The following is a 19640-nucleotide window of genomic DNA, read 5'->3' on the forward strand; positions in this document are numbered from 1 at the left end:
CAGCAAGCACAATATCACACAGATTCAGATTCTTTATTGGTCATTCAGCATTATTACATCCAATAGACTTTGTCAGTTCACTTAACTTATTAATTGTACAAAATAAATTTTTACATATTTCAGTTGATATTGGGCATTTCTAAAAATTCTTCTAATGAATAGAATGGATTCGTTAACAAGAAGTTGTGTACATTTTCTTTAAATAATTTGTCAGGCTTGATTGAGACATTCTTAGACAATTTGTTATATATATTAATTGCCATATACTTATGACTTTTGTTAGTCTTAGCTAATCTATTTTGTGGCAACAGCAGAGAAGTACAGGTTCTTGTATAGTAGTCATGCCTTCAATTTGTTACACTTAAATTAGGTAGTTCAGCAAGTATGTTCTTAACACTGTCAAGAATATATAAATTAATAACTGTTAAAATTCTATATCTTATGAACAATGGTTTACAATGTGTTCTATTATCTACCTTAGCTATTACTCTGATTGCTTTCTTCTGGATCACCATAATTTCATTTATTTTTCTGCTGTTTCCCCAGAGTATTAACCCATACCTTAAAACAGATTGAAAAAAGGTAAAGTACGCCATCCTTACATACTCAAACATCACACAACACATTAGTCTCTTCAACAAATATATAACTCTTGACAACCTAACCATTATGTGATCAACATGAGAGCTCCATGTTAGACTGTTGTCAAGTATGATACCTAAAAACTTTGCCTTTGGTTTTTTTTTATTTTTGTAGTCTTTGATAGACTGAACCACATACTCTGGGTCTTTTCCTCATTTAATAGTAGACAATTTGCATTAAACCATGATGTTGCATTTTCTTTTGCCAATTTCATACCACTTACAAGGTTATCAAATACATGGTTTACAGATAAAAAAGTTGTATCACCTGCATACAAATATGTCTTTACATCTATATTTTCCAATAAGTCATTTATGTGTACAAGGAAGAGAAGTGGTCCCACTTTAGATCCCTGCGGCATAGCGTGCTGAACCTCGAGTGTGTTTAGCAGATGACTTCCTGAACTCACCACATGTTTCCTTTTATTGAGGTATGATTTGATGAGTTTTAAACTTTTATCACATATCCCGTAGTCCTCAAGTTTAGAGAGCAAAAGTGAGTAGTCAACACAGTCAAAGGCTTTGCTCAGATCACATAAGGTTACCTGTCTGTGAGCATGGTCCTCGAATGCTACTAAAATGTCTCTGACTAAGAGGATACAGCTGGTAACAAGGCAAGTCAACATATCACGGTAACAGGCAACAAATTCGATCTGTTTACTTGACTGACATGTTGCTCTCTGGTATGGAAGAAATTTTGTAGGATGAGAGAAGCATGAAAACAAATGAACATCTATTTTGATGTGTGTGCCAACATTCAGTAGTTTCAAAAAAACTATAGTTAAAGTTCCATTGTCACTTTAGCACTCTCCTCATGCAGTGTGAAGGTAAATGAGTCAGTGGTCTAGTGGTTAAGAAAACATTTTCTAATTTTTGTGCCATCATGAAATACAGTGGAATTATAGACCCAAGAAATAAGCATTTCCTATCTTAGTAAAAACCAATGATATCAGAAATCTTATGCAGTATCATTAACAGTAACTGAAAATGAAGGGCATGTAAATTATATTTTTCAATTTATACTTTCATTTTTATTTTATACTTAAACATAACCTTTGCATTCCCCATGCAAAAACATTTGAAGCATAACAATTCAGAGCACCTCGAGCAACATGCGAAGGCACATTAGCATGAATATAATTAGGAAATACAACATCATTAATCTTGCTAAATACCTTTTGATCTTGCAGTAATATTGTCTCTGGATGGACAGATAAAATTTGTCTTGTGGATTGTTTACAAGAAAATTTGTCAAATATCTTAAGGCCTGACAATGAATCAGACAGACTTGATCTCTCTATAGTTCATCCAAACTGATCTATTCAGTTCTAACATCCTTGAAATAGGTGAAGAAATAGTTTTGCTCTGTTAAGATTCTATTCATTCTTTAAGACATAAAACTTTCCAAGTACCAGTAGCTATTTTGATAAAATCTTTAAACTCCTGAAGAATACTGTAATTTCTGGCAGGAAAACTAATGTTTTTCAATGTGTTAAGGAAAGTAGTGTACAGTGGAATATATGGAATGGAATAATGGCATTATTATTAAAAGGATGGATTGCTATTCACCATATAGTGGAGATGTTGAGTCACAGACAGACACAATGAAAAGACTGCTAAATGAGTAATATATAGTAATATATTGGCCAAAAGGCCTTTGGAATTCAGTGACATATGCAGACACATTCATGCAAACATTAGTAATATATACATATGACCACTGTCTCTGGCTTCCAAGGTCAGGCTGTGAGCAACAGTGCATGTTGGGAGAAGCAGTCTGGGTGGGGTGGAGATGCCGAAGGATAGTAGGGTAGGAGTGGAGGATAGTGAAGTGCTGCTCATGGGACCATACAGCTGCGAGTCGGGAGAAAAGGAGAGAAGTAAAAAGACTGTGGGTGTATTTGTGGGATAGAAAGATGTGTAGTGCTAGAATGGGAACAGGAAAGGGGATAGGTGGGTGAAGGACAGTGACTAATGAAGGTTGAGGCCAAGAGGATCTTTCCTACTAACACCAGCTTTTCTGAATTGTGTAGGTGGGAACTCTCCCTGCAAATATTCTATGTTCCCACAACACTCCTGGCCTCAACCTTCCTTAGTCATTGTCCTTCACCAACTTATCCTCTTTCCTAATCTCCACTACAGCACTACACAGCCTTCTATTCCACCAATGCACCCATATTCCTTTAACTTCTCTCCTTTTCTGCAACCCTCCCCCTTCCCCCCTTTGCCCTCCATCTAACATCATGGCTGCACCTAGCTGCCCTACACTTCCCCCTATAACGACTCCTTTTCTTACTAGGCTGATTACTGTTTAGCTCTACAGGGCCATTATACTGAAATGTTTCCCCACACCACCTAGTATTGTCTTTCTATTTGTGTGAGTAACTGTATGTTCACTGTTGTGGGTAAATACATACAGCGTACACAGGGCGGTGTGTGAAACTGATGGCGATTACACGCTTCCACTGTTGTAGAAATCTGCTCCAGATGCTGCAGATACCGTGTTGAGCTGAAAGTGGTAACCAAAATACGGAGAAATATTCTTCGGGGCTCTGTTGCATAGCAATCAGATTGCTTTCAGTTCTGAGAAATGTCCAGTTACTATTGTGGATTTGAATGATCCATGAAGTGACTTCTTTTCCGAAGAAAACATCGAACTATTTCACTAGAACTGAACGCTCCCGTCGGAACTGTTCTCAACTGGTGTTTATTAGTAAATCACAATAGCAGTACATCGCTGGGTGTATAATAAGACGTACCTTCTTGAAATGAACAATATTTTATTGTTCTATTAACTGATTTCCTTCCATATGCACTTATATTTTACAATGTGAATCAAAAACTCGCAATGGCATCGATTTTTTACATCATAAGAATGGCTCTCCTCCCCTAAAAAATTACTCTGAACAAGAACAAAAGAACTCTATATCCTAAGAATAATTATGTGAGTGCTGACCGCCACAGAGTAATAAACAATATCTTTGTCTCTCTCTCGCACTGTCACAGCAAGTTACGCTGCATGATACATCATATATGCCCCTCTTGTGGACGAACGTTTTTGGGCAAAAACAAACACGAGCGTTCACACAACACTATATCGGTGATTGTTTATGACGCTGTATTAATGTCGACTAGAGTATTAATGCCCACTGTATTTCTTATGATATTTTGGTATTAGTGAATGACTATCTAAATGTAAATTATTGATTTGGGTGCATATACTGCTGACAAAGTTTGTGCTGAATTCCTGATGCAGCATATATGCATAGCTTACATGCTTGCTTTTATTCATTTGTCGAGGATGGCATGAGATGTGATCAGAAACCTTTTTCATCATCACTCAAAGCTTCTGTCACTCACCTTGGGATGTCTCAAATGGATAATCTAGCCATTCGGCCAAGCCCCACAAAGGAAAACCTCGGGGTAGATTTACCATCCTCGTATTTCTCATTTGCAAAGAAAATTAATTGAATTACAATGAAAAATAAAAAAAATATTTACAATATGGATTTTTTTTTAATGAATTTAAACACTGTTCACAAAAGAAACACAACACTGTTAATCTTCTGTGTCTTGAGGTGAACCGTCGACGCGTTGGTTTACGTCCATCTACGATTCCCTTCTATCTGTCATCTCCTGGTAACTGATGGAATTCTATTCCCATTTCACCGTCTCCTCATGGGTATTATGGTTTTCCGCATATGGTTAACATGAAAATAAGAGTCAGTGTAAGTTCCGTGGAAAAGGTATTTGATCTATGCTGAGCTGAAATAGAATCTAATCTAAAGTTCTTTCTAATTGTCTGTCCTGAATTCGAAATTTTCGGAAGTCGTAAGGTGTTCTTCATTTCTATCAACAACCCTATAATGCACTATACACAAATCCAACTGGTGCTGCCGTGTCAACTTATGCTCGTCATCTTTCAGATGGACTTTTACACTTGTTGATGTGCTTATAACTGAAAGGCATTTGCTCAGTTGGTAACTTCGCGAGTAACAATTGACATAACATAATTTACATACACAGGTATGTTACAACAATAGTACAATTATAAAGACAATGTTCATCACAAAAGATTGAAACAAAGTAATAGGCATCCTTTTTAAAACTGAGAACGGGTTACCCCTTCCGAACAGCATGACTTCAGCTCAGCAAATAAAAAAAAGCAAATACAAACATACACTGACATTGTTAAATTGACATAAGGAAAAATATCTTGCCATAGACCAGATTCATTTGAGTCACTAACCCATGGTCATTATGCATTGTGAAACCTGATTGAAATTACTATCTACTAAATAAAAAAATTTTAAAAGAAATCGTTCATACTATAGCTAAATTCTCTGCATACTGAAAAGAAAACTTATCCTTACAGTGGAAAGCCTATACATAATGTCTGCATATCTCTCATACAGTATGCCTGAAAAGAAAAACTAACTACTAAATTGCAAAAAAAAAAAAAAGAAACTATCCTAAGTATGATTCATAGGTTTAATGAAAATTCTCTAATCAATATTATTTGATAAGAATAGTATTTTCAATCTTCAGAATCTTCAGTCATCATGAAATTGCTTTAACAAGTGATGAGGATACATTCCTTTCACCTTTCCATTCTTCACATCCTTCAAAACGTAAGTTCCTGGATGGGGTATTTTGGTAATCACAAATGGTCCTTGATACAATAATTGCCATTTTGTGTTCTTCCTCTGTATAGGTGAAGCCTTAGGATGAGTTTTTACTAAAACTTGGTCTTTCACTTTATATGTTTTTATTTTTCCAAGTCGATTGTCAAAATATATTTTCCTTTTTCTTGCCTTGTCCATTACATTGAGTAAGGATTGTCGTACTTTATTTTGTAGGTCTATTTTGTTAATAGCTACTTTAGGAATTGGTCGAATCCAGTCATTCTGTTCCTGTTTTCCAAACATCAGTTCGTATGGGGTGTATTCTGTCATAGTATGTGGCATATTGTTTACAATTTCCTGAAAATCGTGAAGATAATCGATCCATTTGGGTTGCTGGTTGTGGCAATATGTTCTCATGAACCGGTTTAATTCACGAAAAATTCGTTCCATGGGATTCGCCAAAGGGTGGTATACTGATGTTAGAATTTGTTTTATACCACAACTGGCTAATGTTTGCCTCCAACGAAATCCAGTGAACATTGACCCATTGTCAGAAAGAATAGCCTCTGGTTTGCCTACTTTGACTATATAATCTTAGACCAGCTTCTTGGCTATGGATGCAGCAGTAGCTGATTTTAATGGATAAAGTTTGACATACTTAGTGAATATATCAAGAAAAGCTACAATATATTTGCATCCTCCCCTTGATGATGGTAGAGGACCACAGACGTCGACCGAAATGATTGACAGCGGTTTAGTGGGTATAATAGGATGTAGGAAATCTTTCACACAAAAATTTCCTGGTTTGGCTAGCTGACAAATTTTACATTTCCTTAACTGTCTGTGCACTTTCCTGCGAATGTTTGGGAAGTAGCAATATGCTTGAATCTTCCTAGCACACTTTAATACTCCAAAATGTCCCCAAGTGATGTGCTTGTGCAAAATTAAGTCATTCTCATTCTTCTCGGGAATACACACCTTCCAATTATCTGAATCAAGATGCCCTTTGAAAAATAAAACATCGTCCTCAACTTTGTACAGTCTCTTCAGATCATCGTTTCTAGGCTTTACTAAAGTTTCCTTTATTGAATGCCAACGAGGATCTTCATTCTGTAGTTTTTCCATGTTCTTACACATGTCAAGAAAATGTTTCCTATATATTCTATCAGTCATTATAAGAACATTAAATTCGAATGGATTGCCGGTGATGTTGATAGTTGACAAATCTCCATCTGGCATTCTGGACAGTGCATCAGCGATGAAATTATCCTGTCCGCTTAGGTATTTAATTTCAAATTGAAACTCTTGGAGTGAGAGCGTCCATCTTGCTAATCTTGGATGTAATAATTTACATGTTTGCAAAAAACTTAACGCTTTGTGGTCACAGTATACTGTTGTCTTCGCTCCATATAAGTAATAGTAAAATTTCTTAAATGACCAGACTACGGCCAATGCTTCCCTTTCGGTAGTCGTATATGTTCTTTCACAAGCAGTTAAGAGTCGGCTAGCAAAAGCTATTGGACAGAAAGTTGATTTCCTATCTATCATCTTTACTTGGAAGAGGCATGAACCTATTCCAATTTTCGAAGCATCTGCCATTAAACCGAATTCTTGGCTCATATCTGGATGATATAATATTTGTGAATTGACTAAGGCATGTTTTATTGCTTCAAATGCATTCTGACATTGTTGCGTCCACACCCACGGAGTATTTTTGCGCAACAAGCTGTACAACGGTTCTGCATTAATAGAGTGGTCGTGAATGAAACGCCTGAAAAAAGAGACAACTCCGAGGAAGCCCTTTAACTGTCTTTTTGTTGTTGGAATTGCAAAGTTTGTTGGAACTGCAAAGTTTTTGATTGCCTTTAGTTTCTCAGAGTCCGGTAAGATGCCTTTTCCATTTATAAGATGACCCAAAAATTTGATTTTATCTCGAGCAAAATGGGACTTTTGCAGATTTGCGGTTATGCCTGCTTCCTTGAAACGTTCTAACACTCTTCTCAATAAATCAACGTGCGCCTCCCATGTGCTCGTAGCTATGAGCATGTCGTCCACAAATAAAGTTAAATTGCTTCGAAGTGCAGGTCCCAATGCATGATCTAGAGCATTTATAAAAACTCCTGAGCTCACGTTTAGCCCAAAAGGTAAAACCTTAAATTGATAGCTTCTACCTGCATGTACAAATGCGGTGTACTTTTTTGATGGTTCGTCTAGAGCCACCTGCCAAAATGAACTTCTCAAATCAATATTTGTTAAGTATTTCATCCCCTCGAACTTTTGAATTAGCTCATCGATGTTTTCCGGGTGAGTTCGCATGGGCATGATAATCTTATTTATCTGCCGTGCGTCTAGCACGAGACGAACTTTTCCTCCCTTTTTCGAGACAACGTGAAGCAAACTACAGTATGGACTCGTCGAAGGTTCGATCAGATCCCATTCAAACATTTGGTGGATTTCCACATCAACTGCCTTTCGTTGGTGCCACGGTACTGGATAAAAAATATGGCAGAAAACTTGGTGTGGTATCACGTCTAAATGGCATGTGTATCCCATGATTACACCAGGTCTTTCTTGAAAGACTTCATGATATTCCTGTAGAAGATCATATAATTGCTTTCTTTGGTGTTGTTGCAAATATTCAGGTTCTTGCACCTTTTCATATACCATAACTTCAGGGTTTAAAACTGGTTGCAAGTAATTAATTTGGTAATACCGTACAGGTTTGCTATGTATCCACTTTATTTGCAACTTTCGTCCCTGACAATACTTTCCATGGGTACTATATTCCCTGAGAAGATTCAGTTGATGTTTCTGATCCATTATTGTAAAACTGGCATGGCCTAGAGAAAAATCGATATGCCAATTTCTCTCTCTAAATTCATCTATACCCAGGATACAGTCCTCAACCAATTTTTTTATTACAAGGAACGTGCAATTTATAGCTACATTTCCTATATCTAACTGGAGTTGAGTCTGCACTTTAACCTGAGAAGACTTATGACCAGTAGGACCTACAATTCTACAACATTGAACAGGAAAAATCGGTGGATTTGCTTTCTGCAGTATTCTTTGAAATAACTTCTCAGAAACGACATTCACTGCTGCTCCTGTATCTAAAGTAACTTGCACAGTAATGCCTTCAATCGCCGCCTGAATTTTCGCAACAGGTACAGTGATATGTTCCTCTTGACAAGGCATCATATCCTGCTGAAGTTCTTCTATTAATAATCTGCCTTCATTGTACCGGAAAAATTTGACGCTCGAATTTTCGCCCCTGAAAACTTCCTCGACTGCACCGTCGGGGCTTCTGACAGTCGAGTTTAGTTTGACGATTGTCCATTATTAGTAGATGTCTGCTCCGTTACGTCGGTTATTATTGGTGGTTGATTTTTCCATTCATTTGCATTATCATTTGGTACCCAACCTGAAGTTTGTGGTTGGTTGTGATATTCATGGGTTGGTTGCTGATATCGGCGTTTTTGCTGATAATTCCCTTCTTGATAGTATCCTTTCCTCTTCTTATTATTCTTCCTCCATTTCCGTTTATATGTTTGTTCACATTGTTGGTCATGATTACACTGGTCGGGATTTTCGTTACCAAATTTCACGTTTTTCTGGAAATAATTCACCTGTGGGTTTGGTGAATTGTGTGCAAAAGGTTTGTTTCCATACTGTTTGTTGTTACTATTGTATTTGTTAGGTTGGTAACTTGGTTGGTTATAGCGCACACGAGATTCTTCGAACAGAATGTCTATTGAATCCAATGTGGCTAGAAAATCTTCCGCATGTTGTTCAGGCACATGGAGAAGTTTTTCCTTAACTTCAAGTGGAAGTTTGCCCTTTAATATTCGAATGATATCCTGCGTCGGGATTGGTTCATTCCAGTATTTACTTTTATTTATATACTTCTCGAAATACTTTCTTAAAGATCCATTTTTGAAAGAAAAAGGTTGTGGGTCAAAAACTTCCTTACGTAGTCTTTCTTGTACACCTTTATTCCAGTATTTGTGCAAGAAAGTGCGTTCAAATTGGTCATAATCTTGACACCAATTGGATGCTTCTGACGCCCACATCGATCCATCTCCATGTATGAATCCTGCAACGTACATAATTTTTTGTTGCTCAGTCCACATTCGCGGCAATATCCCTTTAAATTGCTTGATAAATACCACGGGATTGATCGACTTCCTTTCGGGAATAAATATCTGGAATTGACGATATTTAAGCATTTTTTCTTCATTCATAGTCACAGGTGTATTCTGGTGGCTACTACGCGGTGAATGATAATCTCGATAATTTGTTCCTGGTTGATTACGTAAATATGCACCAATACATGGATATTGTTGCATGGATTCGGTTTCACTGGTTTCATCAGGAATAATGTCTGCTTTTGATAAACTGCAAGTAGTATGTGCCCCTCTAGTATTAACTAGACCCTGCTGGCATGCTTTTAATGTATTTTCTATCTTTGCTTTCCAAGCAGGAAATTCATCTCCTATATTCTCCTTAATCTCTTTAACTTCTGCTTTAAGTTGTTCTTGTGCAGCTTCGTTGTTAACTTGCACGTTAGAAACTGTTTCTTTCAAAGTTTTGTCAACATAATTTCGCACTGTCTGTTTGCTCTTTCGCCCAATCTTCAATGTCCTTAGAAAATGCGATCTTATGTTCATTGAAAAGTTTCTCTATGTGTTTCTCGCCTTCGAGACTGAGAGTGTCTATCCTCCGAGTAAGCTCAATGACAGCTTGCTCGTTATCGTGCTTAATTGTATTCACGTCTTGCGCAATAGTGTTCTGTACATGAATAACTTCTTGCACTTGATGATTTAGTGTATCTTGACGACATAAGATGTCTTTGTATTTGTTTGTTAATTCCTGATACTGTTGTTCTTGTGTAACTATGAGTTGTGCCTGACTGGTAATCAAGTGACTCTGCTTTGTTTCCAAACTCTGGAATTTTTCAGTAATCTTATCATTTATTTCTTTTAGTTTATTAGATTGCTCCTGAGCCAAATTAAATTGCGCACTCTCCAATGCCTGGAATCTACGATTCATGTCATTTGCAAATGTGGATTGTGCCGTTGCAAGATTAGATTGCGTGGTTTCCAATGCCTGGAATCAACGATTCATGTCATTTGCAAATGTGGATTGCGTGGTTTCCAATGCTTTAATCCCTTGTGTTATGACAGTCAAACTTGACATCAGCTGGGATAACAAATCGGTATTCTCAGCAATTGGCGATTGCACTGGGCTTAATGAGGATTGTACCGACACAATTTTCAGTACAGTCATTTCGTTTTTGCATGCGTCTGTGTCAGAGATGAAATTCATGTAGTTTGTTGGTTGCTGCATATTTCTCTGGACTTCTTTCGACATATGAATGTCGGAACTAGCAACCGTTTGTGTCGACGGCATGAGCGCATTAATTATTGCTGGTTGCTCAGCCGTAATCGACACATCGCTAACTACGGCGGTATTAAATTCTGTGGCACTAGTTGACGATGCATTCACACTATTTAATTCATTTTGTGGCATTGTGATGCGTGCTTGCTTATTGGCTTTGAACATAGATCTCGTTATCACCATGTAAATGAGCAATTGACAGTTTCTCCTCTAAATAAGTCCTACAAAAGTGACTATTAAACTTTTACACACGCAAAAACGTTAATGTCCTAATGCTGTTAATGTACACTTTACAATGTGACACAAAAACAGTGCATAGATAACACACAAAATATTGTCTTACTATATCTACTGAAATACTGGAATTCTAGTAAAAGTAATATAGCAACACTATTTATATTTAGAAAATTTATATATGAAGGGTCACTACAATGAATAAATGCTCAAGAAAGCTAGTAATTCAAATGTTCTGGCCTTTTTGAAGTTTCTGCTCGGCTGCTGGGACGGCGCACTCGTTCTCTTCACAAGATACTACCGCACGTTAGCGTTAGCATGAAACATACAAAGGACCGTAATGTAGTTACTCTATAAAACTAGACACATATACACACAATGAAACATTAATTACTAAATTACTAACATATTTATATTGCAGGTTCACTATGAGTGTTGTATCAGGATCGTGTCCTGTCACGGTCGCCATTTATAACGACTCCTTTTCTTACTAGGCTAATTACTGTTTAGCTCTACAGGGCCATTATACTGAAATGTTTCCCCACACCACCTAGTATTGTCTTTCTATTTGTGTGAGTAACTCTATGTTCACTGTTGTGGGTAAATACATACAGCGTACACAGGGCGGTGTGTGAAACTGATGGCAATTACACGCTTCCACTGTTGTAGAAATCTGCTCCAGATGCTGCAGATACCGTGTTGAGCTGAAAGTGGTAACCAAAATACGGAGAAATATTCTTCGGGGCTCTGTTGCATAGCAATCAGATTGCTTTCAGTTCTGAGAAATGTCCAGTTACTATTGTGGATTTGAATGATCCATGAAGTGACTTCTTTTCCGAAGAAAACATCGAACTATTTCACTAGAACTGAACGCTCCCTTCGGAACTGTTCTCAACTGGTGTTTATTAGTAAATCACAATAGCAGTACATCGCTGGGTGTATAATAAGACGTACCTTCTTGAAATGAACAATATTTTATTGTTCTATTAACTGATTTCCTTCCATATGCACTTATATTTTACAATGTGAATCAAAAACTCGCAATGGCGTCGATTTTTTACATCATAAGAATGGCTCTCCTCCCCTAAAAAATTACTCTTAACAAGAACAAAAGAACTCTATATCCTAAGAATAATTATGTGAGCGCTGACCTCCACAGAGTAATAAACAATATCTTTGTCTCTCTCTCGCACTGTCACAGCAAGTTACGCTGCATGATACATCATACCCCCCCCCCCCCCCCCTCACCTCTTCTCTATCCATCCCCCTCCCTGCCCCTGCCTCTTTCTTATCCCCCACCACCAGATTGCTTCCCCCATAGTGCATTGTTGCTTACAGTCTGGTCTCGGCATCAGAGATAGTAGTCATGTGTGTATGAGTAGCATTTGCATGAGTGAGTGTGCGTATGTTGTCAAATTGAGATGAAGGCCTTCTGGCCGAAAGCTTACTTTTTTAGCAGTGCTTTTGTTCTGTGTGCCTGCAACTCAACATCTCCACTATATGATGGATAGCAGTCCATCCTTGTCATAATATTGTCAAAATAATATACAGAGTGTTTTACAACTACAACAGTTTTAATGGTGTGGTGGGGAGTTAAATAAAATTTTACATGTAAACATATGAATGGATACAGTTTATTTAATTCTTTCAAAGAAAACAAAATTGACATCTACTTTTAATTCTTGTGCTACTGTCTATTCTTGCACAGTTTTCCTACATGTTATCCTCATGTTCATCTGATGTTGTTCTTGTATCACCTTATGTTTGTATTTCCCATCAGAGACCATCTGAATGCAACATTTGGAAACTGCCTGAATGCAACATTTGTGAAAAGATGGATAGGTCCAGGTAGACCAAAAGTTCCCAACATTTGACTCCATTGGACCTTTTCTTGTAGAGCTACAGAAGAAGTCTATTTTGTCTATCTTTTATCACATCATACAGGGTCTGTTTATATGATTTTGGCAACTTTATTTCTATTCTAACTTTGTGTCTAGATATAGCACTCATCACTTAAACTAAGGGAGGGAAGTCATTTTTATCATCTGCCTTTGAATTGTGTAAATTTTGTTCTCATTGTTATCATATTTTAAGTCTATGCGTATCACCTTTTCTATGATGGAGTTGAGAACCAGCCAAGCAGTTGCTTAAATGCATGGAAAACTACTAAAAAATACACTAATCTGCCTGTTATACCATACCAACAGTTGCTGACCCACTGCCCAGGTTCATTCCAAACTTGGCCCACTTCCCTGTCTCACAAACTCGTCTGCCACACTTAAGCTAGACAAGCGCATAATGTAAAACTACATAAGGGGTCTTGTTTATAAAACCCTTGTACATTCAGGGGAAGACATGACTGCAGAGGATCTGACAAAATTGTATTGTAGACTTAATATTTCTGAATGTGTATGTCATAACTGTCAAGGTAAAGTTCATACAGAGAAAACAGTGGTTATTCCAGTAAACTGTTTTTGTTAGAATGATCCATTTTAATGTGAGAGTTAAAACATGAAACAATTTTGTATCCCTTGTAGTGTGGTAATGGACTGTTTCTGTGCACTTGATACATCATATAACCTTATTTACTTAGCCTTTCCCTAAAAGCACCTAATAGCAAATTGTGGAACATTGTGCATTGTGTAGACTGGTATATTCAATTTTTTGCTACATGCTCTTTATGCTGAATTCATGACTATGTCATGTAGCCTATATTTAGGCATTATGCCAGGGTTATAAAACTGTATCATTAGCACAATGCCTGAGATGGGACAGTTCAGTGATTTCATTATTTGCTATTTAATTGCAGTACTTTGTATAGATAATTTTTTATGTCTTGAAAAATTACATACTTTGTTTCCATTTGACCAGTTATGTGTGATGGAGAAGAAGCTTGACCAGTTAGTATACGTCCTCAATGCTGTTGCACAGAAGCAGCAGATTCCACTTCGGTCTGTTGAAGATGAAGTCTAGCAACGGTGAGCCCAGCTGTGGGGCACTACAGCTATTTTTATCACCACAGCGATTATCTTGTGAGACATTTTTGTTATTCAACTACTCTTCTTTCAGGATTGAATTTCAGACAGTTTTTGTCCTTTCCCGTGATGTGTGATGTGTAAATAAAATGAAATTCCACTGGACAGTGATTGACAAAAATGCAGTGTTTTAAGTGACTGGAGTGCTCCATTAACTTTTACCATTATACAGTATTTGATTCCATTTTAGTGAGATGAGACTTCAGATAGCATTTTTATATTTTTTAAATACATATACATACATCTATTGTTAAAATTGCATTAGCTTTCTGATAGACTGATTGTCAAGTGTGTTTACAAGTGCCTGGTTGTCAGTATAGCTGTTACAAAAATGTACCATTTGCACAAAGATTTAGATATAAATTGTAATAGTACTTAATAGACCTTTTAATTCCAATATTAATACTGCAGGATTAATCACCATTCTAACTTGACCATGATATTTATAACACCTCTAACTGAAAGAAATTAGTAATAGAGATACATGCAATAACAATCAGTCTATCAGTGAATTTAAATTTAGGTAATAGTAGGGTAAAATGGCACTAACTTGATGCCTATATAGATGAGCAGCACTTGCTTGTGCAATATTTAGAATATCACTTTGAAAACTAGGCAAGTTTTCATTGATTCATCAGGCATAATGTAACACAAGAGGTTCGGGAAGATGATTTGAACATTCAAGTGCAAACCACAAGTTACTCTCCATGTTACTTCATATTTTTTGCAGTTCAGTGAAATATAAAGTTTCTTTTCACCTTTTTTTAATTTTATTTTTTAATTTTTTTTTTTTTAAGTTCAGTTTGGAAACTCTTCCAAATTTTTACCTTGATGAGATTTACTTCTGCTTGTTGTTTTTTGAAAGACTGCAAGTAACAACATTGTTACAGTAGTTGTCAGTAAGTAAGGAAGCATGGGCTAATTGGGCCACAGTTTGTATAACATGAACTTAATCTTTTTTGCTTTAAAGCCTGCTGTTTCTTATGATGTTTTGTTCAAGATAATTGTTAAAGTAGTGTTTCATTACGGGATGAAATGTTTTTATTGAAATACTCTCTGAATATTGGAATTAAAGTAAACTTCAAACAAAAATTCTCTTCACATGGGCACAGCTATCTAAAGATCCAGCCAGTTGAAAATTTTACAGGCTAGCTATGCCTGATAAATGCTTTTGAATGAGATTCAGTGTGTTGTTTTCCAAAGATAAAACAGTTTAATTCAGCTCTGACAACTCATAAGAATTAAATACCCACTCATTCTGGACACAATGGCCCAGTTTCCGCTTGGGAACAGATATCCTGTGCTTCCTTGCATGTTACGATAACTATCTTGGTTTGATATTACTCTTTATATAACTAAGTTATGTCTAATTAACTCATTATTGTTAGTTTGTTAAAGAGTAACAAGGTGAAAGTGACATAATATCACTTTCAAGGAACACTACAAGTATCAGCACCATCTTATCCTACTTTTACCATATCTTTGCATGAATGTAATATAGAACATTCTACGAGACAGAGTTTACCACAATATAAGAGTTCATCCCATACAACTTATATAGCAAATTGTACATGAAATTACACATAAAGTGAAATGAATTTTGTAATGTAACATACTTTTATCTCAGAAGTGGCATCATGTTGAGCACACAGCCAGTCCTTTTGGATGACCATTACATAATGCAAATTGTGTGTCACTCTGTGACTATGTGAAGCAACTTGACGTTGAAAACTCTTCAGTGGATGTACATGTTGTGTGTCAAGAGGAAAAAACTACCAAAGTCATTCATTTCTGTGGAATACTGAAAATGGCATACATTTTATTAATACAGTGGTGCTGTTTTTCCATAATCAATATTTGTTTTCAAAATCCCAGTTAAAACTACATTGATCTAACACTGTATTATTCCAGTGGTTAGTGCTTAGTTTTTCAGCCATGCCATAACTATGTTTGAAGATAAATTACTATGCTGCTATAAGTGTTATACAACATGTTCATTAATTACTTCACAAAATAATGAAACTGATGTATACACAGTTATATCACAAGCATTACAACACAAAGAAATAAAATTGCTATAAAAATCATAATAATATGTAGTGTGGCAGTTAAGAAATAAGTAAGCCCCGGGTAGAGAAATTTGAATTGCAGTTACGGATTGAGTAAGAAAATAAAGAAAGCAGTAAAAAAGAAATTTTGCTTAATCCTCTATTATTAGAATGTGAGAGATGTGCATGAGGAGTTATACTGCATTCGATTACTTATTGTGGTTTTACAATCCACTTTTGCTTCTGTCTTCTTTTCTACTTCTTATTGTTCTTTAGCAATAGTGGAAATTCATGGATGGAACAATACATAAAATCAGGAAGAGGCAACCACTCACCTATAGCAGACTGATGTATGACACGTAGACATAAGGAACAGAAGACAGAGTTAATTAGCTTTGAATCTCTGGCTCCTTTTCTAGAGGAAGTCGTACATTAATTCACACAACAATATAAACACCCAGTTGCATGCCATCATGGTCGCAGTGACACTGATTGTTGATTATCTCAACTATTGATGTCAATAATCAGTAGCACCATGGCCACAGTAGTGTGTGTCAGTGTCTGTGTGGTTGTGTGCATGAATTCGTGTACTTTCTACCAGAGAAAGAGCCTGAGTTCAAAACCTGTTTTGTGTTTTGTGGGTCTATGCACCACATGTCAGTCTTATTGTTCTTTATCATTTTGCACTCATTCCTCTTTTCATGTATGACTTTCTTACTCTTCTACGTCTGATGACACATTTTCCAGTCTTAGTTTGTGAAAGCACTTCTTCTATAATATTGTATATTTGGGGGGGGGGGGGGGGGGGGGGAAGCAGAAAGAAAGAAAGAGAGAGATTGAGAGAGAGTAGCATGCACATACAGAAATAGTTTTACCTCTAAAACTGAAGCAAAAAATTATGTGCCTGAGTTTACTTCACTGTTCCCAAATACAGAAAAGACTATAAATTGCTAAGTCCTTCTGGATAATTAACAAATATGTGTACTGTCCATACAGATTAAGTTGACACTCGGCACAGTAGCTGATGAGAGTGGCCATAAAGGCATTTCCCATTTCCCCTTTATGGTCACTCCCATCAGCCAACACTGATCAACTTAGTTTACGTGTACAGTACAATGCTATCAAAAACCCAGCCACTGTGGTCTCCTGATGCTGCAGCCTGACTGCCTGTATTTGTATGTGGAGTTGTTTGTACGTTTGCTGTCTGAAGAGGGCCTTTGTCTAAAGGCTTTGATGTTTATTATCTTTTCTTTGTGGCTCTCTGATTCTCAGCAATTTCTATATTTGCTGAATAGTAATCATTCCTCATGTACACAACAAACTCTGCACAAAGTAGTCAACTTATTGCCTTTGTAAGTTTTGTTATGACTAAAGCTCTACTGGTATTTTTTACTGATTCCTTAGTCTGCAAAGACTTACATTCCAAACATGTGTGCATCTGTACTGTTATTTAATCAAATAGAGATGGGAAAAAAATCTTCTTCTGAGACAGCAGTAGTGACAGTCAGAAACAGATAGTCATGAGAACTGATTTTGGAACCAAAGATCTCTTCATCTGACCTCATACAGCAAAAAGATATGGGCATTCAAACCAGTGCTTTACTAGCCTGGGATCAAGAGTGAACAGTAGGACACCAAAGGAAAGCCAGCAACAGGCAGAATTTAAAATCTGTGTAGTTACTAGCAACAGAGAAAAGAGGAAGTTCTGGTTCCAGAAGAATAAACATTAAACACAAAGGCATATAAACTGAAAATGGGCAACAGTGTGGAAAAATATAATGATCAAGAAGTTCCCAAATAAATAAAATATGAAAAATAAAGACATGAAAGGATGAATTTAGAAAAGAAAACTTAACATTCATGAAAAAGGGGGAGAGGAGTGTCACTAGGTACTTTTGTTCATTGAAGTTTTGGAGATGAATTTTTACATCTGAAATTTCTGGTGTTTGAAAGAACATTACAATTTTTATAAATAGTAAAGCAAAGATAAGGCCTCAGCTTTTGTACTGAAGAATGTGTTCTTCACCAGAGAACTCAGTGTTACTAGTATAAATTCTATGTTTGTCATTTCATCCCAGGGTCACTATAACTGCTTAATGCTCAACCTTTAATGTAAGCATGAAGAGCACTCCACTTTTCTTGAGGATAGACAGAAATATAGAGAGAGTCAATAGTGATATAACCCAATACTCTGTTGCAAAACATAGTTAGCAACTAAATAATCATGACCTTGACCTCCATTTCATCAGTTAAGAAATTAATTTCTTACAAATCAGCATTTCTGAACTTGGTGTATGGGAACTTTACTGCATGCTTCTTTTCCTTAACATTACATTTATGTCAGCAAATTTTAATCATTCATTCACACAACTCACATGCTCCTCTCTCACCAGCACCATCCCTACATTATTTTTCTGCCAACCCTCTCATTACTCTATCACTGCCATAGTTTTTCATTTACTTTCAATTTTCTGCTCTTTGTCCAGTATATTTCATTTGATTAACTGTTTCAAGGCCATACTTTGTTCCTCTGCTTCTTTCTATTTATTGCTTTCCTTTTTTGCTATATCTCTCCATCTATTTTAGGTTCACCTTTCCCTTATCTCTAACTCGTCCATTGCCCTCACTTCTGCTTCTTATGTTTCAAGTTTTCAAATTACATCTGATTGTCTATTTACCTCTTTTCAATCGTCCTCTGTCTCCATTTTCTTTAACTTAGACAGTTTTCCATACTTATCTGTGTTTAGTCTCAGTTCACATCTCCATTTCATTGTTTTTCAAAATGAAGTGACACATTATTCCAAAAGGTATTATTTGTTCTGAGCATCTGTGTGTGCCTGATGTTGCTGCTTCAGTTTGTGATGCTATTTCTACTTATATTTCATTGCAGTTTCTCCTTCGTGATAGTTTTCCTTATAGATAGAAGCTACTATTCAGTTGATTCTACTGTAAAATACTCATGAATAAAAATTTTTTGGCTTGTCTAAATTGTCATAGACTGTTTAAGACAATTTTTTCATGTTGATTCATAACTTCTTTCTCAACTTGAGATGTATGAGTCTGGAGATCAGCAAGAAACCATTTTGAACCACTTTCTTGGTACAAAAATTATTTATCATGCAGTAACAACTTGTTCTTAATAGGTTAATTATTTTCTTTATTTGAATTCAGTTTTATCATTTTTAAACATTTATATTTGTGTTGTGAGAAAATATACCTTATCCCAACTGTCTGCTTATAGTTGTCATATATGCACACTATATCACTTGTACTTTCAGATTTAAACTGCTGAACTAATTCCAGATCACTCAGATTTAGAACCTGCATAATATTATTTTGGCATGCTTGGTTTTCTTATTGATTTTTTGGGGCATTAAATTCCAGTAATCATTCCTTCAGTGGTTAATACTTTCAAACTGTTTTTGCCAACTCTTTCATGCTACAGATTGCTCTGAAAGCTACAGTCAGGAAATACTGAAATATTCATAATGATATACAGTTTAGAGAAAAATATTTTAATGAAACAGTTTGTTATAGCTAACTGGCTATAATTTCAAAACCAACAAAATTTGAATGGTCATTACAGATTAGTCAAATAGATAATATTTAAAAATTTGGAACTTTTTGAACATATTATTGCTGTCAAAGTTCAAATTT

General features: G+C 36.2%; 1 protein-coding gene across 1 annotated transcript in view; it reads left to right on the forward strand.

The window, feature by feature from the left end:
- Positions 1-14073, forward strand: part of LOC126474663 (potassium voltage-gated channel subfamily KQT member 1-like) — a 291118-nt gene extending 277045 nt beyond the window's left edge. Inside the window, exon 12 of the mRNA XM_050102142.1 lies at positions 13772-14073. Coding sequence (XP_049958099.1) covers positions 13772-13873 — 102 coding nt within the window. The 3' untranslated portion in view covers positions 13874-14073. The remainder of the gene's footprint in view (positions 1-13771) is intronic.
- The last annotated feature ends 5567 nt before the right edge of the window (positions 14074-19640 follow it).

This window comes from Schistocerca serialis, chromosome 4 (genome assembly GCF_023864345.2).
Source record: "Schistocerca serialis cubense isolate TAMUIC-IGC-003099 chromosome 4, iqSchSeri2.2, whole genome shotgun sequence".
Classification (NCBI taxonomy): Eukaryota; Metazoa; Arthropoda; class Insecta; order Orthoptera; family Acrididae; genus Schistocerca; species Schistocerca serialis.